This window comes from Emydura macquarii, unplaced genomic scaffold (genome assembly GCF_026122565.2).
Source record: "Emydura macquarii macquarii isolate MOO-44397 ecotype Brisbane River unplaced genomic scaffold, CSIRO-AGI_Emac_v2 contig_3692, whole genome shotgun sequence".
Lineage (NCBI taxonomy): Eukaryota > Metazoa > Chordata > Testudines > Chelidae > Emydura > Emydura macquarii.
The window spans coordinates 7,065,709-7,091,904 of NW_027133829.1; the positions used below are offsets into that span (position 1 = coordinate 7,065,709).

Below are 26,196 nucleotides of genomic sequence, written 5' to 3' on the forward strand. Positions count from 1 at the left end.
TGGAGTTACACTAGTGAACATTAGACCCAATTCACATCCTGGAGCTCCTGATGATTTATCGCTGGATTTTACTTAGGATCAGAATTCAGTGAAGAATGAAGAGAGCCTGGTCGTTTTGTTTCTATGGCTACCAGATCAATAGTTCTCCCTTACCTTCCTCTTGTTAGTAGGACTGACGTAAAGGTAGCTCAGCACAGTCTTCAGGCCCACTTTGTCATTTAGCTTTTCATAGGTCGTGCCGTAGTCCGTTGACCTGCAGGGAAGAAGAGACACAAAGAATATACATGGTTCTCAGCACGTGGCGGGGAGAAGGGGAGGAAAATTAGCATATGAACAGATGTCTGAGGTTGCAGCCAGCACGTTCTTGTTCCTAAACCTGAGCTCTCCTGTTTCATTCAAGGGTGCAGGTGGAAAGGAGAAGAGAAAGACTGTGAGGCAGGGACAATGTCTACATTTATTGCTCCCATCCTGCACTGAGCATCACACGGGCAAACCCCTATGCCCAGGCAGAGCCCCACTGATTTCAGGGTATGTCGGGGGTTCTCAAGGGAGGATCGGGGCTGATGTTTGGCGGTGTCTAACAATGTACCCTGATCCCTTGCAACAGACCAGGCGCTCCTGTAAGACTTGTATTTAAAACAAATACAACAGGAGCCCACAGCAAAACCCTGAACAAAAAAAAACATAGATAGAAAAGGAAGGAGCTCACATCTCAATCAAATGTATCCATCCTGGCATCTAACACTCTGTCGCCCCCATGCTAATCTGTGCCAGGTGTTTTAGTTTTCTGTGTTAGGTAGCGAGATGCAGGCAGATCCCACAAGTGCAGCAGATGATCTGTGGGAGGCGGTGCCCGTTCGTGACTGGCAAAAGCGCTGCTTCCGTCACAAAGGAGTTTCTGCAGCTTTCTCCTTCTCTTTCTCCTCCTCCTCCTCCTCCTCTCTGGGGACATTTGGAATCCTCTCCCCTGGTTTGTAACTCCTTTGTGTTTTCACCCCTCCCACACACTCTTCCTGTTGAAAAGGACAGGATTTACCCTACCAGAATAAACCAATGCCCATCTAGTTTGTTCCTGTCTCTAACAATGGCCAATGCCAGATGCTTCAAGGGAAGATGTAAAATCCTCACCATGTACCTACATTAATGATCTGGGGAGAAATTGCCTCCTGCCCCTTTACGGTGATCACTGCTCAGTTTATGCCCTGAAGCATGAGGACTGGTGGCCGTAGCAATGTTCTCCTGCCCCTTTCCTCCCCCTCTTCCCCTTCATCCTCCTCAGTCTATATTTCAAAATAGACAATATTTAGGAAGGCAATGTACTTGCGAGATGTATGCTCCCTCTGACAGCGGCTGTAGCACTGGTGCTCATTATTGTGATTCCAGTGTCAGTGGTTCTGGTCTTGACGTGAGACGGGGGAAGGGTGCTGTGATCAGTATTCTGACCCCTGCACATCTGCTGCAGAAATCAGCCATGCACCTCTCCCAGATACCAAAGTGAATTGCATCGCTCCCCTAAAGAGAAAAATAGCTTTCTACAGACTCCCTCCCACGTGACTGAAGACTCTTGACTCCACAGTCTGTCCCCAGCCCCATCAGCCATTTTTACTGTTCCATTGTGGATAATCCACCCCAGCATCACATTGAAAGAGTCCAAGGGGTGATGTCCACTGTGAAGCAGCGAGACAAGATGTCGGAGGCCAGGCTCCAGAGTCAATCAATGGTGGAATCCGTAAGGTGGGATGCCCATTATTGTAACCCATGGGGCGATATCACATCATGCCTTTGTTCCTTTTGCAAGCACAATTCCCCATTTTTGCAGTTGCTCCCATCTTAAAATCATAGAATGGTAAGACTGGAAAAAACTCAAGAAGGCATCTAGTCCAGTTCCCTGCATTCAGGCAGGACCAACCATTATCTCAACCATCTCTGACAGGTGTTTGTCTAACCTGCTCTTAAAAATCTCCAGTGATGGAGAACAACCTTCCTAGGCAATTTATTCCAGTGCTTAACTGCCCTGACAGTTAGGAAGTTTTTCCTAATGTCCAATTTAAGCCGTCCTGGCTGCAGTTTAAGCCCATTGCTTCTTGTCCTACCCTCAGAGGTTAACGAGAACAATTTTTATCCTGCCTCCTTGTAACAGCCTTTTATGTACTTAAAAAACTGTTATGTCCCCCCCTCAGTCTTCTCTTCTCCAGACTAAATAAACCCAATTATTCAATCTTTCTTTATAAGTCGTGTGTTCTAGACCAGTGTTTCTCAACCTTTTAAGTAGCAAGTGCCCCCTAACTTCTGAAAATGTTAATAAGTACCCAACACTCAATTTTCCATGGGATTTGATATTTACAGACTAACGTGAGCCATATGTTGGAAGAAGGGCTGAGTATATAAGGCTGTGATAGGACAGATGTCCACATCTTTCCTAAAATGTGGTGCCCAGAACTGGACACACTACTCCAGCTGAGGCCTGATCAGCGTGCAGCAGAGAGGAAGAATTACTTCTCATGTCTTGCTCACAACAATACATTACTAATACATCCCAGAACGATATTTGCCTTTTTTTTTTTTTTTTTTTTTGGCAACAGTGACTAAACCAGCCTCCATAACTTGAACACCCACAGATCATGGGGTGTGTGGAAGCTTAACCAGATTCCATTTTTTGTGGTTAGAGCTCATCTGTCCTAAATATTTCTCGATATCAATACTTAGATTACCACTGAGGTAGCTGGCTGACTTCTCCCTCCCCGCAAATCTTGAAACTAAAGTAGTCTAATGGATAAAAATGAATAATCCAAGAGCAAATAACTCAGCTGTATGAGGCACCCGGTACATGCACATTCACTGGGGCAGGAATCTTCAACCAATGCTAAATGCTTTGTAATGGAAATAGGATGAACATTGATGTATCTCTTTGGTCTAACCCCCCCGCTAGCAGTGGTGAAGCACTGAAAAAGCCAGGTCCATGATTATACAAGGGAAAGATACAATGTTTCATGTACTGGAAACCTGACAATGGAAGAGATCACTAATTTCACTGTTCAAACAGACTGCAAATAATAGCTTAATATTCCCACAGGCCAGATTGGTTTTGTTCCCACGGTCACTTTCAGATCTCCCTAAATGCTTTGCACTTGTAAAGATGTCCTGATGACTCTTTTTCATTAGCCCACTATCAGTCACTTCACTTGCCCTTTCAAAGAAGAGGGAGAGAGGAAATATGATCATCATTTCTTTAGCTTTCCTTGGGCTCTCTTTATTACATTGATGACCAACAATGGCTTTGTAGAAAGTCTCAGAGGACATCACAATTATACTCTGACCTTCCATAACATCTTCCATCAAGAGATCCTGAAGCATTTGACCAGAATTAACCAGACACAAAGTTGCAGAGGCCACGTTGGGAAACATTATCCCCATTTTACAGATGAAGAAATTGAGGCATTGGAAGAGTGAAGTCAAATGTTTCAAACTTAGGTGTCTAAAGTTAGACATCTAAATGCATATTTAGCTACCTAAATAGGAGGCCTATATTGAGAGGTGCTGAACACCTGCAACTACCAGCCCCTCCCCTTCCCTTTCTGGAAACCAAGCCACTTATTTAAATGCTTAAAACGAATTAGATGTCCAACTTTGGGCACCAAAGTCCAAACATTTTGGCCCAAATGACTTGCCCAAGATCACACAGCAAATGGTGAAGCAGGGAACAAAATGAGAGCTCTGACTCCACTTTTAACCACTAGACTGTACTCTCACATCTACTGGCTAGTCAGCAGACCCCTATAAGCAATGGCTCACATCTATTGATGGGCTCACATCTACTGATGCTCACTCGGAGTTAACTTCAGCAAGGGGGCCAACGGGCTGCACGCACTCACCATTGCAGTGAATAACTTTTATGAACCGAGCTGCCTAGTGAAATTCACAGCCTTGAACTAGGTGCCCAGGCTGCCTGCACACTGCATGGGCAGAGTTAGCAGTAGGCAACTGCCTTCAGAAGCCTTAGTACAGTTAGAGCATGCCCCTGGATGTGGAAGACCCAGGTTCAATTCCCCCTTTTGCTGATGTGGTGAAAGGATTTGAACTTGTACCTCCCAGGAAAGTGCCCTAACCACTGAACTGGGCTAAAATTTATCCAGGGGACCATCCCCTGCTCTTCCTCTCATCCCCCCTCTTCTATGCTTAGAGCACGCCTACCAGATCAGGACCCGAAGGCTACCTAGGCAGGGGAACGTCTCGTTCATGAATCCCACTGTGAGTTAGGCACCAAGCTGCTGGGTGGGTTGCCGGGTGCACGCTCAGCTGCTGAAATTTATGCACCTCAGAGACATTCACAGTGGAAATGTAGGTGCCTAGGGAATTTAGGCGCCTCCAGGGAGGCAGCAGCTGAGTGGGGGGAGAGAGGGGATTGTGGGTGCCAGTAGTGTCTACATGTTGGATTCAGGCACCTAGAGTGACCGTTAGACATGAATCTAGCTCTCAGTGACTATACTACGATACCTCCGTTTCCAACGTCTATGATTCAAAGGCCATCCACCTGAGAGCACCCAGTGCCCAGGGATCCATGGCAAGAGGTGCTTTCGAAGTATACATTTCACACGGGGCGGATGAGCTCAATCACAGGAATGACCCGAGACAGTCACAACGGGATCCATTGAATTGATCCCATTAAAGTGTTGCATTTAAAGGGCCACCTAGCAGTTGATTTTGTTTACTCCAGTGGAGGAGATGGCGAATCTAGTGGCTCAAGGACAGGGTAATTGAAAGTCAGGACTTTTGGGTTCCCAACTCTTGCGCTCAGTTTGCTGATCGGCATATTGAGTACAATAATAACTGACAATAGCAATAGTACTTACGTATTGCTATATACTACAAGAGTTCTACTCCGGATTAATTGGTTGATATATGAAAATCACTGTACTGACATGATACAATAAATACTACGAACAACAATATAATGATTAGCAATGGTGGAAGCTGGTACGGTGGGAGGAGGGGCACGTTTTACATTAAAAGGTAGGAAAAGTTCATTCTCCTCTACATTGCTGCTCACTGACCTCACAACTAAAGCTGGGGGGGAAATTTCACACAACTTTTCTTTTCGAAAAAAAATTCAGATTCAGTGTTACGGTTTTTTTTACAAATACGTGTAGATTTCGACAAATTTTGCATTTTGAAAATAAAAGACCAAAACCAATTCAAAACAGCCAGTTTCAACGTTTTCAAAAGAAAATATTTTAATTTTTTTGGTTTGAAGTTACTTTTTGGTTCAAAATTTCCTTTATTTTTTTTTTTTAAAGTAAAAAGTTCAAAATCTAAAAGAAACATTTTGATTTTGTCAGAACAAAACATTTTGTTTGACCTGAAATGCAATTTTTTTTTCACATTTTCAATTTGACTGAGGCTTTTTTTTAAATTCTTGTTCATTCCAACCCAAAATGATTTTGTTTTAGTAATTGTGAAATTGCCAAATGAACTAAAACATAGTTTCTGAACCAGGACAGTGATTGCGTACCCTTTGGGGTACACAAGATACAGGCAGGGGGTACGCGGCGAAAAAACCACTGAAGGTAGACAAGTGGCAGCCACTGACTTCTGGGGAATCCAGGTGGCAGCCGACTGCTTCCCACCCAGTCCCAGCTCCCAACTGGGAAGGAGGAGGCCCACACAGTGTGATTTGCCCCAAACCCACACTCCTCTAGGGACAACCATGGGGAGCGCTGCTATCCACCTGTGTGAAGAGAACAACACCACGTGACCCCGCCATCAGGCCATAGTGACTGGCTGACGTTGACCTTTGCTCCTATATGGAGGAAGGAAGGAGAGGAGAAACAGCAGGGGTTTTGTGACCTGCCACAGCCACACAGCACTGCAGAACTCAGAACTCTCCTGCTTTACGAGAAATACAGTCGTCCAGGGTATCGTATTTCTCAGAGTGTTGGGTACTTATTACGATTTTCAGAAGTTAGGGGGTACTTGCTACCTAAAAGGTTGAGAAACACTGAACTAAAATATCCATTTTTCACCCAGCTCTACTCACAACATGTCATCAGTCTAAACCAAACACTGCAGTGGCCAGTTTTTCCACTCTCAACACAAAGCTGCAGGTCGATCCCCAGGGACAAAGCAAAATACACCAGGTGAAAGAGAAGAAAAGTAAACAGGTTACAGGCCTTGCACATATGCATGCTGCAGTTCTGGTTGGGATATCCTACCAAAGCAGAGCTTTATATAACCTCCAAAGAGGGAAGGGCCAAGGTCTTCATGGAGTCCATTAGGGTCGCTCTTGTTAACCTGTTTTATATGGAAGCTGCCCAGAGACTATAGTGATGGGCAGCAGTATAAAACTCTACGACAGACCGACTGATTTGTGTGGAGTCGCTCTCATTGTCATATAAGGATGTGGCAGAAGAGATCAACGGTCAACCTCCACATTGGAAGATGGGATCTGGTTGGCAGGAAGCAGCACCTTGCAAGACCCAGCCGTCTCTCATTGCTGTATTAGGGGAAGCCTACATAAAAATAACTGACCTGCGAAATACAAAGCCCTCATGTTGCTTTAATGCGAAGCACAACGCGCCCATTCACCCTCGTATACACCACACCCAGCGCCCCTTGTAGGGCTGAGGCAAATTACGCTGAAGGAAGCATATCTGCTGATTTTGGAGGGACAACAAGTGAGTCGATCCAGTCAAAGGGAGGCATACAAGCCCTGTTTTAGTCAAAGCTTTCGTTGAAGCAACAGTGGTATTGAAACCTGCGTACTCCAGCGGGAAAAAGAGGATTTATAAGGTAAGTCACTTATTTGGAGCTTGTGGATTCTTCTGTAACCATATGGGAGTCAAAATGCAAGGGAGAGAAAATTACCTGCTTGATTCAACTGCCCTGAGAAGCTATCAAGCATTTAAACCACGATACACCTGCTCCCAAACTGTATTACAGCCAGGTCTGTGCACCGAATGTGGAGTGTGAAAGTTCCCTCTGCAAGACCAGTCATAACTCAATGCAATGAGCACCTAAGGAAATCAATGTGATTCCCTACAGATACGAGCTTGGGCTTCCTCACCAACCCCACAGACAAATGGGCCTGTGCCAGCACCTTCCAATATTGCAATAACAAGCACTCAGCCTGGGGAAATGAAATGGAGGCGGCCAGAGAGAGCAGGAGAGAATATTGGAGCAGACAACGACCCACCTGGGACCGCCAGGAAGAAGCCATGCCACATGAGCCTGTCTTCAGAAAGGACATGTTTCCCTTGAATGCCAGCTGACTCGTTGTCAGCAGAACTGTCCCATCGGCCTGGTCTCCCACCCAGCCCAGCCCACGCTCCGACAGGGAGAGAGAGCAGGAAAGCGGTGGGGTTTTGTTTGTTTGCATCCTGAACCATCGGCTGAGGAAACAGGCTATAAAATATGGATCAGCCCCTCAGGACCAGAAGAGCTGCAAACACTGATTGTTTAGCTGGGAGTGTGTGAGTGTGTCCAAGTCTCCCTGCAAGCAGCGGTCTTCTGTCTCTCTCTCAGGGTGAGTGTGTGCGTTTTCTTTCTCCTCTTCCCTTACTGTGCCCTCTGAATGTGCCTCTGCCTCTCTCTGAGAAGAAGAACTTCTGGGGACGTTGTGAAATGTGGAGAGATCCCTCCAGTGCTTGACAGCTACACTCAGAGATAGCCCCAGTTCACCCATCAGTGGCCTTGCAATCCCGGTAGCTACACCAGCATCCCCCCCTAAACACAGACAAGAGCAAGAGCAATACAAACCCTGCTTCCTCTTGTCCATGCACAGGAATCAACAATTGTTTGCACCCTTTGCTGGACTCCTGTGGCTAAATCAGGGGTATGCCAGAGTATACGCCAGGCCTTAATGTCAGCGAGCCTGAGGGAAATCCACGCTAGTCATAGAAACCCTCTGAAAGAGTCACCAGCTTCCCACCCAGTTTGAGAGGCACCAAAAATCCTGAGACACTGAGGTTGCACCTGCGTACTCAAAACGAACAGTAAATGCCCAGAACCCGGTGCTTTGGGGAGCCGACCCATTGCCCCGGTTTCACAAGGCCGTTGTTGTGCCCCCTCCATCCCTTGTATGTCCCTGTTGTTTTCTCTCTCTCAGCTTATTTCCACAGCAGCTGTAGGCTATTGGCACGCTACTTGTCCTACCCAGGTGATATTCCCCCCTGCGCCGGCACAAGACCACTTAAGACTCACTTGGGCTCCACTGCACAGAGGTGAATTTCACCCTCCACAATTCAGCTATTGGACAGTTACCAGCGCACAAAGCCCCCTGGGTCACTGTTACTGCAGGGGAGGGCATTTGCTCAACGTCACCATCAATGCTCTGTGACTTTGGAGCCAATAGGATCCAGGCCCTTCTGGGTTAAGGGGGGCAATGGTCAACTCTGCTCCATCCTTGCTGCCCCTTTGGGTTTGTTCCTCTGATGTTCCAATGTCTCCTGTGATGTGCTGCTGAGTATCCCTATCCAGGTGACATAGAAACTGGGGGAATGGCAAATAACCAAGAGACGACGTAACTGATGCAGAGCAATCTGGATCGCTAGGGAAACTGGGCACAAGAAAACCACATGTATTTTAATAAAGCTAATTGCAAACAAATGTAAACATTTAGGAACAAAACAAAAAAAATGCAGGCCATCTTTATGGGCTCCATCTATCCTGGGAAGTGGTGACTCTGGAAAAGGTTTGGGAGTGTGATAATAAGCTGAACACTAGCTTCCAGTGCGATGCTGTGGCCAAAAGAGCTAATGCCATCCTACGATGCATAAACAGGGGAATCTCAAGTAGGAAAAGGGAGGTTATTTTACCTCTGTATTTGGCATTGATGTGACCACAGCTGGAATCCTGTGTCCAGTTCTGGTAGCCACAGTTCAAAAAAAGTGTGGATAAATTGGAGAAGAGAAGAGCCCCAAGAATGATTAAAAGATTAGAAAACATGCCTTATATTGATTGATACAAAGAGCTCAATCTATTTATCTTAACAAAGAGAAAGTTAATGGGTTCCTTGATTACAGTCTATCAGTATCTACATGAGGAACAAATATTTAATAATAGGTTCTTCAATCTAGCAGACAAAGATATAACACAATCCAGTGGCTGGAATTTGAAGCTAAACAATTTCAGCCTGGAAATACAGCATACATTTTTAACAGCAAGAGAAATTAATCATTGGAACTGCTTACCAAGGGTTGTGGTGGATTCTCCATCACTCACAATTTTTAGATCAAGATGGGTGTTTTTCTAAAAGATCTGCCCTAGGAATTATTTTGGGAAGTTCTGCGGCCTGTGTTACACAGGAGGTCAGGCAAGATGATCACAATGGTCCCTTCAGCCCTTGGAATCTATGAATCCCCCACACCCAATGAGGCCTGGAGGTTCTTTTCTCTACTTCAAAATATCAAGGATGCCACATGTTACCTTCCCTCTGTCTGTTGGATACTTCTTGGATGAGCCAGTCATGTGTCATGGGACCTTTCTCAGCCCTTAGCTGCAGGTGCATGGAACCAACTCCTCAGCAGGGAGAGCATTCCCCCCCGCCCCCCCGCCCCCAAGTATTTTAGCTAAATAGGTGTTATCTGAAAATACCAGTGGGTCTTTAACTGTCTGCATAAAACCCATTTCCCTCTCAATTCATCAGGTTTAACTTCCTTGGTACCTCTGATATCACAATTCTACCAATTCTCCAGTCGTCCACAGAGCTTTCCAGGGTGGACAAGATCTGAATTTCTAATGTCAAAAACCAAGCAGATCACCTTACGTCTTTCGGTGAGCTCTTATTTGTCCTTGATTCCATGGATTTAAAGTTTTCCACTTTAATGTGCATGGTCTCCAAACAAAACCCTGCAAAAAGTTCCTCCTAAGCAACCGGCTCATGATACCAAAGCAATTTTTTTCCCCTTAATGACAGCTCCAATCACTGAAGGCTTGCCAGACTTGAAGATGACCTCTGCTGATAAGCTTCAGTTTATACTGTGCAGAGGAGATCGACAAGGCAAAACTGGCTGTCATTGTGCATTAGTCATTATGATTCATAGTTCAAACTAAAGAAGATATGAGCTGTCTAGAAGCAGTGGGTTTCTGTTTTGTTCTGGGGGCAGGAAAAAGGTATCCTCTGTGCTCCCCCAGTTTGAATCTTTGCATGGAAACGAGATGGCTCGTGGGATTGGCAAGCAGATACAGAGCTTTCTATCACTAGGCTAATAATTAGAGCCCAACCACAAGTTAGCAGTGACTAACATCAGTGACTGTCTGATGTTTCTTCAGGGGTCTGCTATGAGAATTGGGCCGACAAATTTACCCGAAGTGTGAGCTGCATTGTAAAAAGTTTGTAAAAGTTCAAAAAATGCCATAACAACAAACGTTGATGGGAGAAGTATGAAAGGGAGAGGGAATAGCTGAATTGGTCTAAACCAAAAAGGCCAAGCATATGATTCAAGGACTGTTGAAGTTATGCTTGTTAAAAACAGGAGATGCAGAGCTGGAATCTAACCAGCCAAAACTGATGTGTCGGATATTAGGTCTAATTGGTGGACAAACAGGTTAGGCAACCCCTCTCTCCCTTTTCTGGGTCCCGAAAGAAGGAGAGTTTGTGGGGGAAATGAAAGAACAAAAAGAGGAACAGAGAAGCTACTGAAGTGCACTTCACTACCATGGCCCCACCGTTTCCTGAGATCTGAGGTCTCGGTATACCAAGCCCTGGACCTCGTTTAACGTTGTTTAATGTTGGACAGTGACGGGGGTTTGTTAACACCTTTAGCCCATTTATTTCATCTACAACAGGTCTCTGTGGTCACAATTCCGTGCCCATTAGGAAGCTGTCCAAACACAGCTGGCACTAATTGGCAACCTTGGTTTGGCATGTAGTCAGAGCGTTAGAAGTGATCTCCTCAGGCAGGGTTGAGCAGCGTGGCTTCTGCCACCCCTTCTCTGCTTGTGATGTGCCCTCTGGATAACCCCAACAATTTGATTATTCAGAACGTCCCTCAGCAACGGGCTGCCGGAATGGCATTGGACCCGCCAAGGCCACTCATTAACGGTCAGTCCTTCCTCGTTCTTTTCTCCTGAGAAGTTTCTGCCCATCTTCTTCCCCACCTCTGACTGGTGTCTCTGTCTCTGCTCAGTGCAGGTGCAGCAGGCGCCTTTGGATCCTCGTTGGGCTGCAGAATCTTTCCTGCTGGCACCTCCTTTGAAATGCCCTGGGGAAACTAGTTCCCTCAGCCTCTCCTCATACGTCTTGTGCTCCAGACCCCTAATCATTTTTGTTGCCCTCCGCTGGACTCTCTCCAACTTGTCCACATCCTTTTTGTAGTGGAGGGCCCAAAACTGACACAATACTCCAAATGCTGCCTCACCAGTGCCGAATAGAGGGAAATAATCACGTCTATCGATCTGCTGGCAATGCTCCTACTAATGCAGCCCAATATGCTATTAGCCTTCTTGGCAACCAGGGCACACTGCTGACTCATATCCAGCTTCTTAAGCACTATAATCCCCAGGTCCTTTTCTGCAGAACTGCTGCCTAGCCCATCGGTCCCCAGTCTGTAGCTGTGCATATTCCCTGAGTTGTTCAGCGAAGAGTGCCATGCAGCCGAGACAACACGCCAGGTAATAAAAAACTGAATGGATTTGACAGTTATGCAAGTGTAAAACAAACTGTAAGAAAAGCCGGAGGTGGGGAACGGAAGGTAGAGCGCACAGAGGTTCATGACAAACAACATGGAAATGGCCTGATGCATAAGCAGCAGGAATAATTAAAAGGAGGAGACAATGGGGCCTTGAAGAGACGGCAAAGGGAATTTATTACTGGGGAGGTAGGCACCACTAAGGGATGAAATGAATGGGTCACCTTGGTATGGTCACAAAGAAGAGGACAGAGAGCAGATGCTGAGGAGAGAGAGAAGTTTCCCAAGAGTAGAGGGGGGCAGCAGAGAACGAAATATAGGAAGAAAATCTGAGGCTCACACTCCAACACAGGTGAGTAGAAAACTGGGACAGGGACAAGGACAAGGCAGTGGCAATGCTAGCTTCCATCCCATGTCTCCTCCCAACAGACAACCAGAGTCGTGAGAGCAACATGGTGCCAAATGATAGGGTGCAAGAGATTTGGCTCTGGCCTCTCTCTCGAGCCTGCCAGCTGACTAGCACCATTTGGCATCGAGAGGCTCTAACTGGAGTTGGACCGAGGCCTTCACCACCTTGGACATTGGCCCCATGGCAGCCATTGGTCACCAGCCGCAAATCCCTAGTGCGGACAGGCAAGGCTGCCCCAAGCACCAGGGGAACTTAAACCTTACCTGAAACCTCTGCCTGGTGCCGCAGAGAGATCTGCTCTGACGACACACGGACTTCGAACTCGTGCAGCCCCACGGATGGCTGGAACCGGAGCCAGTTCTCACTCAGGCAACACCTGAGACAGCTGCTCGTTTCCCACAGGCCACAGAAACACTGCTCGAGGACGATGCCTGGCATTCTCTACAGACGGGGGGCACAGGGCATTCGAACCAAAGACGCAGAGCTAGGAAATTCCTACTGCTATTATGGTAAGATCCTCTCCTCTCTTTCTTCTGGCCATCAGAAAGACCATCAGATCCAGGGTATCTAAATCCAAACTCCCTTAAAGGGGGGCTGAGAAAGGAATGATAGGGGCACGTCAATAGGCCTGACCTCAGAAGGGCTGGAGGTTCAGATCTGAGAAGCAGTCACATAAGGAAGTGTAGTGCTGGTGAAACATGAAACAATAATCACCTCCATGTATCTCCTGAACCGGCAGAGCCCACCCACCAGCAATGCAAGCTGCCCTGACAACAGACCCAGGGAGATCACCGGCTAGAGAAGAGAGTTCATTTAAATCAGCTTCTCTCCTGAGGTTGCTAATGGTGTCAATTAGTGCCCACTGTGGAGGTAGCTTTGGCGATGAGGCTGCTAGGAACTTGTACCTTGTGACCATGGCTCATCGGGCATAACTTGGACCTGACTATCTTCTAGGTGGCGCTGAGCTACCATTGATCTCAAAACTACGGCGACAGGAATATTAGACAAACCCGACATTAGATGAGAGTGGGCATTAGGGCCAGGTCTTTGGGGAGGAGGGTAGGGTGAGCTATTCTGTCATTCAAGTTTTTTATGCTCATCAGGAAACCGACAGGGACATATATCTCAGACCTTGGGCAAATCTACTCATCTCTCTGTATCTCAGTTCCCGATCTGTAAAATGGGGATCATAAACCTTCCTTTGACTATTTTACCTATTTAGATTATTAGCTCTTTGAGGCAGGGACCCTTTCTTACTCCATTTATGTACATCTCCTCGCACAACTAGGCCCTGATCTCAGTTAGGGCCTCCATGCGCTGATGTAATACCACTAACAATACAGAGCCAGATCTCCAGTCGATTTAAGTCAGCGAAGCTTCACTGAAATCAAGGGAAGGGCCTCAATGACGCTATTCCAATTTATACCAGCAGAGCTTCTGGCCTGTTGCACCCTGAGTCATCCCGACTTTGCCCGGAGTCCCGTGTTCACAAGGGACTGTCAGTATTTTGTGAACGTTTTGAAAACATGTAAGAGGTTGCAGACATTTAAAGCTGCAAGTGAAGAGGGAGGCAACGCTTGTACAGCTCAACTTTTGAATCTGGAGCTGTGAACGCCTATAGATGCGTCCCAGGCCAGTAGAGCCCCGAGAAGGGTGAAATTCACCCATTTTTCACACAAGGTTTTCCCAATAAAACCGTCTCTGGCAAAAAACCTGTCTTGGTAAGAAAAAAACAAATGTATAAAATTGGCCCATTTCTGAATCCCTCAGCGTCCCCAGTTCCAATCTACCCAGTGGTAGACATGCTGGAGGGCAGGGATAGGATACAGAATGACCTAGACAAATTAGAGGGTTGGGCCAAAAGAAATCTGATGAGGTTCAACAAGGACAAGTGCAGAGTCCTGCACTTAGGACAGAAGAATCCCATGCACTGCTACAGACTGGGGACTAACTGGCTAGGCAGCAGTTCTGCAGAAGAGGGCCTGGGGGTTACAGTGGACAAGAAGCTGGATATGAGTCAACAGTGTGCCCTGGTTGCCAAAAAGGCTAATGGCATATTGGGCTGCATTAGTAGGAGCATTGCCAGGAGAATGAGGGAAATGATTATTCCCGTCACTGGTGAGACCACATCTGGAAAGGATGTGGACAAATTGGAGAGAGTACAGCAAATCTATGCATGTCTAATCCTAAATGGAGTTTCCAGAGATTTATGCATGTGAGATGTACATAGCATCCATATTTCTCTCTTCTTTAGGGAGGGACAGTATAGGGACAGTGGTTGGAACAGATTGACTGTGATCCAAGATGCCATGGTACTATTCCTAGCTCTGCCACTCAATAGAGTTGTGATCTAGAACTAGTTACTTATTGACTCTGTGCTTCAATTTACCCATCTGTAAAATGTACCTACCTCAAAGTGGGAACTGAGAAGGTTATCAAGAAAAAGAATGGTCTGTATTTAAAATACTGGACTAGGACTCAAAGGACCTGGGTTCAATCCCTGGCTTTGCCACAGATTCTCTGTCTGACCTCTGGCAAATCCCCTAATCTACTTTATGCCTCAGTTCCCTACCTGTAAAATGGATATCGATCATTCTCCACTGCTCCAACCCTTTAGACCCAGTCCTGCAAGGATTTATGCATGTGCTTAATTTTTAGCATGTGAGTAGTTCCATTCAGGCCAAGAGGACTACACAGGACTCTAATTCAACCACAAGGTATGAACAGGAATCCCTGGGGGAGATTCTGTGGCTGGTGTCATGGTGTCCCATGACCAGAAGCAGGAAGTTCAGGAAGCACTTGCTTTTCAGCCAGCCCACCCGCATCAGCCACAGGCTCTGCCAAAAGATCAGGGCTGGCTACGCCCCTGAACTCAGCATGATTCAGTCACAGCCTCTTTGCAGGTTTAACACAGAGACAAGTTAAGTTCCTCCAATGCTTTTACTCCACATGAAAAAGAAAGAACATTTTAATTTACCCCATCCAGCCCAGTCCATCGTAAGCAATCAAGAAAATGTGACTGTACGAAGCACTTGCTACATTCCTGCAGGGTGCCATTAAGAACCATGGGATGGCCATCCCTTTGCAAGCGGGATGCAATGACCTGGGATTCATTAGGAAAAAGTGACAGCTCATCCATTACCTTCTCCTCTTTACCTGCCTTACCAGCAGGCATGAGTCTCATTTTTAAGTCAGCTTTTAAATGCCGGGAATGAATTTTCCTTCTTCTTCAGGCTGAATTTCAGTGCAGTGAGACGAGCCTCACGCCATCGCCTGACACCCTCTCTGTCAACACAAGGCGGGGACTGCAGGTTGCCTTGCTTTCCACGTGTTCACCCGGAGGGCTGGGTTGAGTAAAGGGGAGAAAATGAAGTGCGGACATGCAGAGAGAGGGAAGGAATTGCACACTGCCATGCCTTCTAAGGAACCTACCTAGAGATGGCACCAAGGAGGCGTCACTGATCAGAAATAAGAAGAAAGGCATGAGTCACAGTGTAGGAAGGGAGAGGAATTATCTCAGCCCAATTTCAAACCCACTCGGTGGATGTAGCAGGGACAAAAGATGCCCATGGCGTTCAATGCAATATAGAGAGTGCGTATTGGGTTTCCATTGCTTACCGTGGATGCGGAGGGGAAATGAGGGCTGCCCAATGGGTCCATGCACACAGCAGATCCACCGGGCCACAAATGGTGGGTGGGAGAGGGCACAACAGGCAATGTATGTGCCTCTTCCCTGTTGGTTGGAACAGTGGCTTTAGGGCAGCTGCATACAGGCCTAAAGGGTGAAGATTCGAACTAGGCCAGTCTCCGTACACTTGCCCTTTAAACCAATGGTCTGTCTGTTATGCCCCGAACATGGCAGGGGCATGGCTTGTTCACACACCGCAGTCCAGGGAACAGATTGAAACCCCCCCACTGGGGTTCTGCCACAGAAAAGCAGTCACAAACTGCAGTCAGCCTATTCTCCCCCTGTTGGCAATGTGGTGACAGCGGTGTTTTTGTATATCTTCACAGGGAGCCCAGAATTGCACCAGCCCTTGACATAGCAAACTGCGGTCTAATTTGCTGCCCACTATCACCCCTCAGTCCCTTTCCAAAGCCTAAGTCCCAACTTTCAAAACTCGGCTGTCCTTTTTGCAACATGCACCCCAGTGAGCAGAGATTTCAGGTTCTTCCTTGAGCATCATATGGCATTTCTTCAGGTCGCCAGTCATCCAACATTATTACCGCCTGACACCTGTCCAGTGGCTTCCATGAGACGAGGCAGCAGTCTCAGTCCAGGTTCTTTGTGAGGCATAAATCCACATCACAATAGCCAGCACAGCCTTGATTCTTGTTGGCAGCCTTTGCAGAGAAGCCCAAGACTGAACAGGCCATGAATAACACCACCCGCATCTTCCAGAATGCTGGTGTCAAGGTCAAGGAACACCGATGGGATCTACAGAGAAAGCTTACACTGCTGCTGCTACTTTGGACCTGGTAGGTGGAATAATTGAGCACTTAAGTCCTCAAAGCTGCCAGTCAAGTACAAAAGTCACTTTAGCTCCAGTTATACAGGAAAAGCAAACAAAGCACAAGTCTTTTTGGTCATCGGGCTAGATCTTCAGCTTGCATAAATCAGTGCCACAAGACAGCTTTCATTCAGACCAGCTGAGGCGCTAATTCAGAAAAACTGTAGAGAGTCTATTAACAGTATAATCACCACAGCTTTTATCTGATAGTCCCACTTCACCATCCACCTCCAGCTCTTCTATATTTCTATATATTATGGTTGATTTCAATCCCCAAGTTAAATGTTCCATCAGGTCAATCAAACATCAGCCTTCCTATCACAAACTAGAGGCCCATGCAATCAAAAGCATCTTTCCCAAAAATGCTTTGAAATGGATCCTCTCCCAGATGTGCGAGATTGAGACATTAAGGGTCATTTGCATATTAATGAGCTACAATTATTGCTCAATAAAATATATATTGAGACTTAACTGATGTGTGTCTAGACAAAGAGGAAGGAGAAGAGATATTGCAACATGTACACATGTATCTATTACACAGCTGCTAAACAACGTGTTCATATTAATCAGGGCAGCATGGTGAAAGAACAGCTGTGTTCTTAAGCCGACATTAAATGTTCGCTGAAGAGTGGTATCTGAAAAAGTTTTTTCTTCTCTTGTATTTTACTGCATAACTGCATAACATCCGCTGAAACCCAGCCCTCACCCCAGACTTCAGAGCCTGAGCTCCAGCCCGAGTCGCAGCTTCTCAGTGACAGAGCAAATAAATAATGATGGGTTTTCACAACAAGTCATTATTTTGCAGCAATTACACTTTAATAACTTAAGTATTGAGACTATTTTCAAGAATTTCACATATTAATCTCCCTTCCCCTTGCCCAGGAGGGCAAAACGATAAGCATGTTGTTTTTGAAATCCCATTGTGCCACCACTTATCGCCATCCCCGCAGCCAAAAAAAATAAAAATGGATTGCTGGAAATGGGATCTCAGCCCTAATGACACCATCAATAATTGCTGTCACTGGCTAATATCAGTGTTGCAACCTCAAAGGGAAGATAATAAAGCAGAGTTCTCCATAATGTGGCTTCTACACAATCCTCCAAAGTGATTTCTTAACGTGTTCTTAAAACTAGTGGCATATCTCATTGAGAGGGGGTGACTAAAAGCCATCAGGACAGGCAAGGACCACTGGGCTGTGATTTCCCTCTGACAATCACAGGAGAACGGTGTCAGAAGCAGACACCAGAATAGAAAGCCACAGAGAAGAGAGGTCCCTACAGCATCTTACTCTGTTGGAGTATTTCACTGAGCTACTGGGATAGCTCTGATGGCTGCTGCTTCATGCATCAAACGGATTGAGTGATTCCCCTGACTCATCGATGTAAAATGTCCTCAGGTTTCTTTGCCCTTTCCCAGGCCGAGGGTGTATTATAAAACGCTGCAGAATAGCTACTGTACATCTGAGACCTTGTCATCACAGTTCAGACATTGCTAGCAGAATTTACACCAAGAACGTCTTCTAAAAAGAGCCCATGCTGTGCCTCTCCTTGCTCCTGACCCAATTTGTACCTATGCCAGTGTTTATATTCCCCGAAACGTAGCTGCATAGTCTGGCAGGCCTGGTGCAGCTGGTGTCCTGGAAGAAATTGCTCCCGTGTTAACAAAATGAAGCATAGATTTTGGGCTCCGAGGTCCTGGGAACTTTTGACTGCTCCCCTAAAGGCCAATTTAGCACCACTGGTGTGTACTTGTACAAGACCAGCAGCATGTTCGGAACTGGACAGTCCAGACCCCTGCCCTGATAAATGTCCCACCCAGCCAGCGCTCTAAGAAGAGCTTTGTGGACAGTGCGCTAACGCTGTGGCTTGGGCTCTGAAACCCAGCCCTCACCCCAGACTTCAGAGCCTGAGCTCCAGCCCGAGTCGCAGCTTCTCAGTGACACCTACACAGTTATTTGCTGATTTCCAGCCGAAGCCTCATCAGCCCCAATCTGTCGTCCCAGGCTGGGAGGCTCACTGCCATGGGCTGTGTAGACATACCTCCTGGGGCCTGATCAAGATTGGGGACCCATTGTGCTGGGTACTGGACAAACACAGAACAACAGATGATCTCTGCCTTGAGAGCTGAGAAAAGTGGAGGAAAGGAAGTATTAGCATCCCTCCTCCTCCTTTTTTTTTTTTTTTTTTTTTCCCAACAGGTAAGGAGCTGGGGCACAGAAAAGCCAAGGCCCAGATTTTTAAGTGTATTTAGGTATTGCTGTGCTGCACAGCGTCACCAGACTTATCTGATTTAGGACCCTTGGTTTAATTCCCCAAAGGGATTTAGGCACTTCAAAGCCTAAAATCCCACAGACTGTCAATAGGCTCCCAAGTGCTTAAATCCCTTTGGTAAAGAGAGACTTAGGCTATGTCTACACTGACGGCGGCAAAGTCGCTGCCGTCAGATCGACTTATCTGGATCAACTGAGCGGTCAGTCAAGACCCGCTCAGTCGATCCAGACATTGACGCAGTTAAACCACCTCCGGAAGTGGTGTAGCGCTGCGTCGATGGGAACGCGGTTCCCGTCGGCGCAGTGCAATGAAGACGGCGCGCAGAAGAGGAGCGCAGATGTCAAGGGGAGTTACGCAAGTTCTTTGCGTACTTTGTGTAACTCCTGTCGACTGCCGACGAACCGCCGAGGTAAGTGTAGACCAAGCCTTAGGCTCCTAAATCAGGTGCTGCTGCATTCAGGCTTCCAACAAGCCTCGTGAATCAGGCGTTGCAACGCTGAGCACTGCAACACCTTAAATATCTTTGCAAACCTAGGCCTTGCTGACGTGCCCCAGGTCACACAGGGAGCCTGTGGCGGACCTGGGAAATGAACCCCGATCTCCTGCGTTCCAGGCCTGTGCCCCACCCCTACGATCATCCTTCTTCTCCAATCCTGTAAGACAACGCTGAGGAGCGGTTGTACCGATTCCAAACCGCTGTTCTGGTTATTTGCCATCCATGGACACATCCACAAATGGCCTTTTGCTTGCATGGATGTTTAGAAAGTAGCTGCTCTTCCCACCACCACCCATATGCTCCTGAGAGCAAGGTGCTTTGTGCACCAACCACGGTACCCGCCAGTCACTGTGCTCCTATTTAAGCTGCATCAGTCCTGCCCTCTGGGAGGAGAAACTACAGTGACTGCTAATGTGTCTAGAGCTCTGGGGTGGCAGCTCCACCGCCATCTGCCTGTTTCGCAGGATCAATACGTTGGACTGTATTAGAAACAACCAAGCAGCCTAGGGTAACTGACCACCACATACTTCACGCAGACAGAGCAAAGGGTGTGAACAATTCTCCTTTCATTTAGCACTTTAACGTTCCCAGAGAACAAATGTTTGAAAGGGAGGAAGGTCCCTGTTAAATCTCTTACCCCAGCCTTAACTCTGGCTCCCTTAAGCTTGACCTCACTCCACATTTACCACTCAAGTAGTGTAGATGCTAGACATTGCCCCACTTGAGAAACTTCTGCAGCAGGGCTTTGCAAACTGAGCTCTCGCCTCTGGTTTCTGGACACCTTCCTTTCTGCTCTCTCCCAGGATGTACCAGAGATCACATCTGCCTGCTCCCACTCTGAGGATGGGGGGGGGAGGATTTCATTCTGCTCTCAATCGCTATCCCACTATTGGCCAGAGACTGCCTCCCCTCCATAGGTACAGACCAGAGATCAACCTCCACAAGATTCATCTTATAGACATAGACCCCGATACCATATACACCGGAGATCTCACTGTTCTTGGCACGGGAAAGTGGGTGGGTGCAGGTTATATCATGCAATAAAAGACCGTCGTGTTTCAATTCACTTATGCAATAGGAACAGATGGGTGTGGTCAGAGGGCAGAGTTAAGGTTAGTGGAGGAATGTTAAGTACACATTCCCTCATTTCCAAGCATGTGTGTTCTGATAACTGTGGGCAGGTGTCTACACTGCCACTGGGAGGTGTGCTTACCAGCATGGATAGACATTCACATGCAAGCACAGCTTGAGCTAGTGCACTAAAAATAGCAGTGGGGCCAGACTGTCCTGGGCAGTGGCTTGAGCTAGCCACCCAAGGACGTGCCCGGGGAGCTGGGCAGGATTGTTCTCAGATGGCTAGCCCAAGCCACCACCCATGATGCCATGGTCACGCTGCTAATTTCAGTGTCTGTCTACCCATGCTGGAAATTACACCTCCCAGCTGCTGTGCATGCATACCCTGTAATGTTCTGACAGGGTTGTACTAACTTAATGCAGAAGTATTTACAGCCTGAAGTCTATTTTAAAGTTTCGATGAATGACAGTGATAATGGGGGGCTCCCTATACTAGACAAAGCAAGAGGTATGCCCCTCATACATGTCACTTACAGAGCCCCTTTCCAGCAAGGATCTGAAAGCACCTGACAGAAGTTAATTCACTAAGACTCCCAAATCTGCCTGTCCCAGAGGCAAGTATTATTACACCAGCTTTACAGCCGGGGGAACTGAGGCACCTCTTACATGACTTGGCCAAGATCACACAGCAAAAGGGTGGTGGAGCTGGGAACAGCTCCCACGGCCCTGCTCTAACCAATAGGCTGCACTATCTCCCTCCACAAACACTTTGGAGTTTGCTCACCCACACTGGATAAACTCCTGGGTAGGATATCAAGGAATGAGACATCCTTTCTCAGTGCTGCAGACTGAGGCCTGGTCTACCCTTAAAAAAATAGATCGACCTAGCTACATCGCTGAGGTCGGTGAAAAACTGGCACCCTGAGTGCCGGGGTTAGGTAAACCTAACCCTCAGTGTAGATGCGGGTAGAGTTCTTCCACCAATCTAGCTACCGCCTCTCAGAGAAATGGATTAACTACAACTAGAAACCCCTTCCATCATCGTGGAAAGCATCTATACACTGTGCCGCTGTAACATTGGTGGCGTAGATGTGCCCTGCATCCCCACAAGAGTCGTTCCCTTGGTGAATTGAGATCTGAAGGCACTGTTGTGTTACCATGCCCCATTGTCATTGGTATGGTGACCATCCATCCAGACCACATCCACAACCGCATTGCACCCTGGATGCGTTATCTTCTCCTGAGTCACACGAGTAACAACAATCCTTTCACTCACAAAGGAAAAAGGGGGCCGAAATAAAGCAGACCAGATAAGCACAATGCAGGATTCCTTTGCTCATGTATACACAAGGTAAAGCTGCCCGCACCGTGTTCACCCCATCACAGCTGTGAGTTTTTAATGCAAATCAACCATCGAGAGAGATTTGTATTACAACAACAACTTGGAAGAACTTGTTTAATATCAGAAGACTTAGCGAAGCAGAGGAACAGATCCGACATGATATCCATGGGATAGAAATTCAATTAAAAACTGCAAGTGACACAGGAGTGGTAGTTATTGTTCAACAGATACCACGAGGCCTTTTCTGAAATGCAGCCATTAGCTGTGCTGGTTGAAAAATTCTGTTTTCCTTTATGGCAATCTGTTAACTTGTGTAAAAGTTAAATGAATAAAAACACAGAGCTGCTCTCGTACCAAGAGAACAGAATGAAGCCAAGGGCTAGCTGCATATTTTATAATTATGGATTGAGTGCCTGATGCCGAGGAAATTAAAGAGATGCTGCAATCATAATAAAAATGAAAGATTTCTCTTCTCTAAATGCTGAGGGTGCAGCTATCGCATCCAAAACGCAGTGCCAGGACCACCCATAGCCCATGTCGCTGGTCTATGGACATTTACAAACATTCCTAATGCTGTGAGTTAAAGCCACCCTGGTGTAAGACACACAGACATGGAAGGACGCTAGGGGAAGAGGTTGCAGCAGCACAAAGCACTCGTGACCTCTCCCACTGCCATGGAGGTTGGTGCTGACTCAAAAGTGGATAGCGATGGTGGTGGGGAGCATGAGGAAGTGTGTCCGGAAAGGGAATAGGTTGATTTCAGCACATGGCCCATAGCAGCTACAGGAGCACCCCTGGTAGAATCTCCCCACAAGAAGCCCCAAGGGAGCGCAGGTTTCTTGCCCTTCCTGAATCCCCACCACCACCTAGAGCGCACAGGGCCAGAACCAGTGAACCCGGCTCTTTGTTTATCAGGGTGTATCAGGGATGCAGAAAGCCGGATGAAATTTGCATACAGCTTGGGCTGCCACTCAATGCCCTCCATCTCCCCAAATGCACACCGCAGTCGCTAACACCAGTGGGAGCCAGTCAGTCAGAGGGATCCAGTTGCAAGTGGACAAAAGGCCTGATGGAAAAGCCAAAATAAATAAACCTGCCAGTTGCCATAAGGAAAGCTGCCCCCAGGGAATTCAATCCAGCACATGGAGGCACATGCCTGCCTTCACCCCTGGCTTTCTCCCCAAGGCACAGTTATTAACTGCTCTCTGGCCTTCAACTGATCACCTGCTGGGGCCAGGAAGTCATTTGCCTGACTTGCTACCCCTCCACAACGCCCGTCATTGCTCAGTTAAAGGTCCATCAAGAACAGATCCAGCTCTCCTCCAAGGATATTAGACCTGATGGACCAATGGCCTGAGCCATTATGGCAAACCCAACATCGGTCCCGGTTAGGTGGAAATATTCAATCAACTATTGCTAATTTTGATCAGTATTTGACATCCATGATTTTTCCTCCTTTTCGTCTCTCGTTCTGATTTTGGCAGGATGGGTCCATCTGAGTGAATCAGGGAGAGATTTCCCCCCCAAAAATCAACAAGTCACAGAAGCAAAAAGACGGCTGGCTTGGAAGAATCTGTGCTTCCCAGCCCAACACGTAGCCCTGGACCCCAGACTTCTTTTCGGGCTTTATAGAGAAAGTTACAGGAGCCCACTGAAATTGTATTCGGGATCGCTCCTGCTGCTGGGATTCAATTCGCGGTTAGCAAGACACAGTTGAAATGGGGGGGAGGGGTCGGTAATGGGACATGGTCTATTTGACTGCTCCAGAAGGTCACATCTAGTCTAGAATAGCAGTGGAACAAAGCTTGTTCCCAGCTAATGGCTGTTTGGCGGACAGCAGGACATGAGTGGCTGGTTCCCAGTCGACAGTCAGAGTAGGATAGCTGTGTCGGTCCCAGGATATTAGACCTGAAGAAGAGCTGAATGTGGCTCAAAAGCTCGTCTCTTTCACCAAAAGAAGTTGGTCCAATGAAAAACATTACCTCGCCGCCCTTGTCTCAGTCATAGACAGAACCCTAGCCATAGGATATGTCTACACCCTCACCGGGAGCGTGTTTCCCAATGCAGGTAAACGGACGTGCTAGTTCTTCTCGAGCGAGGGTGCTAAAAATGGTTGTGCGGCCGGGGGTAACATCGGAGGCAGCGTGGGCTAGCTGTCGGAGTACAAACCCAGCTGGCCCCCCTGGGCATGTACTGTGTGACAGCTAGCTGCAGTGGAGACATACCCACAAAGGAGAAGGCCAGAATGGACACCAGCACATCGGAGGTGTCCATGTGACGGAAACCACCACCGTAGCTGGCAGAGCCGTCTCAGCAGTACAGTCAGGGAGCGAATTGGCCAAGGGGACTGAACCTGCTGTCTAAGGGTCGGCTGATCCAGGTGTGGATGGAAACATCATACAGGGTGGGACAGGAGGATGGAAGTTGTGTTGCCACTGCCAGGGCCGCACTAGTAAAGCCTACAGGACAGCTAACTCAGCCATTCCACCAGCACTACATTTACACACGCCAGGAACCATTTTCTTTCATCTCCTCCTCACACTTCAGCATGGAAAGCAAAGCCTTTTCAGAACAGAATGTTCCTCCCAGCCCAAAATCCCTGACCTCTGACTTCTGCTGCAGATTGGCCCAGCCTGTCCATCTGACTCCAAAATACACAGACTCTGCCTACAAAGCATCTCCTCCGAGCCCAGATCTGCATGAGCTTTTTCAGAGAGAGTCCCCTCTGCTCTTCGTGAGACCATGTCCCCGCATTTCCGAGCTGGTAGCGTGGGGATGATGAGAATTCCTGCTAAAGAGAAGAGAACAGGTCTGGCTCAAAGAACTGCCCCAAGCCTTCTCCCAAATCAAGAATTGAAGTTCATTTAAAATGCACTTTGTCATTTTTTCATGGCTCTGAGGTCCCTGGCTGACATCACAGACAGCCACAGTCCTGTTTTACAGATACAACAGAGGCAGATTTTAAATAAGTCTACACTTCGAGAGGGAGGCGTAAATTCCAGCTCAAGGAGACGTATTCCCACTAACTCTGAGCCAGCTCCTATGCTAAATATAGCAGGGCAAGCAGCAGGATGGACTAGCTTCCTCGAGGACATACATAGTGTCTCGGATGGGATCATACTTGGGTGGCAAGCCCCTCCTGCCACTCATGCTGCCACAGCTACCTTTCTATTTTTAGTGCACTAACTCGATCAGAGCTAGTGTGGGTATGTCTGCCTGAGCCAGAATTTACACTCCAGCTCCTAGTGCAGCTGTACCCTAAGTGACTAGCCCAAGCCTGTTGCAGAGCAGGGAACTGAGTTCAGGCCCCCTAACCACTGAATCACCTTTCCTGTGTATGCCCACCAGACTTTTTGATACACACATCTGAACTGCTGCATTTACCCCACTGCCTGTTGTCCCTGCCACAGTTTTTCCCCACAGGTTCTCCCACAGATACCAAGGCTTCTAGGACCTGAGTGTTCCCGCTTTGCATAAGCATCCATAACAACTACTGCTCCAAGACACGAGATGGGTTGTCAATATTGTGGCACAGATGCCAAGAAGGCAGAATATTGTGATCCTCCTCAGCTGCAGGAGAGAGTCGCTGGGTTCTGTTTGCCTTTTTAATTTCTAATAAGCAGCTGAGGAAGAGAGGAAATGTCAGAGTCTCTGGAGAAAACTTCAAACCGCAGGCTGTTAGCGTGTATTTATTGGTATTTATACTGGGTATTTATTAGCACCTTCTCTGAAGATTTTCTGAAGGAAGATTTGAGTTTTTGTTTGTTTTACTTTAAGTATAAATGAGTGAAATAGCACACTGGGAAGCTTATAACCGAGATCCAACAGATCCTTCTCCCAGTTCCATCTGCTTCAAGGACTGCATGCAACTGCACCCCAGACAGAACAACGGTCAAAAGCACAATGTTACCCCAGTAGGGTTTTGAAGCGCACGTGGTGCTGATGGGGACTCTAGATGAGAGAGAGGGAACCACCAGGTTGCCTTTTATACGTAAGACCACAAGCAACTCATAAACTCAGACAATCCAGACCTAAAGAGTCCCTTTGGAAGTGAGTAGACTGTTCTCAAACTTTTCAGGAGAATTTGGATGCCAGTTTAAAGAACACCTCTATTTACACACACACACACACACACACACACACACACGCTAAATTTGCCCCCCTGACCTGAGCACCACAGAACCCTTCAATGTATTTAGCCTCACATTATCCTACAAAGCAAGGAAGAGCTGTGGTCCCCATTTTACAGATGGGGAACTGAGGCACGGAGATGCTAAGCATTTACTCATGGACACATAAGGAGTCTGCGCCAGAAATTGAACTGGAGTCTCTGATGCCCCAGAGTAGTACCCTCATCACTGGACCAGCCATATCTTGCTATTATAGAGCAGGGTGAACAAACTGCCCCCGCGCTGTCCCAATCCACACAATGAGACCCCTCCTTAGTGGGTCACTCCCCATCTTCTGTG

The 26,196-nt window shown here is 47.3% G+C and overlaps 1 protein-coding gene across 1 annotated transcript in view; it reads right to left on the reverse strand.

Moving 5' to 3' along the window:
- Window positions 1–26,196, reverse strand: part of SORCS3 (sortilin related VPS10 domain containing receptor 3) — a 429,816-nt gene that overhangs the window by 223,587 nt on the left and 180,033 nt on the right. The window contains exon 3 of the mRNA XM_067537027.1: window positions 154–253. Within this exon, the coding sequence (XP_067393128.1) occupies window positions 154–253 (100 nt within the window). The remainder of the gene's footprint in view (window positions 1–153; window positions 254–26,196) is intronic.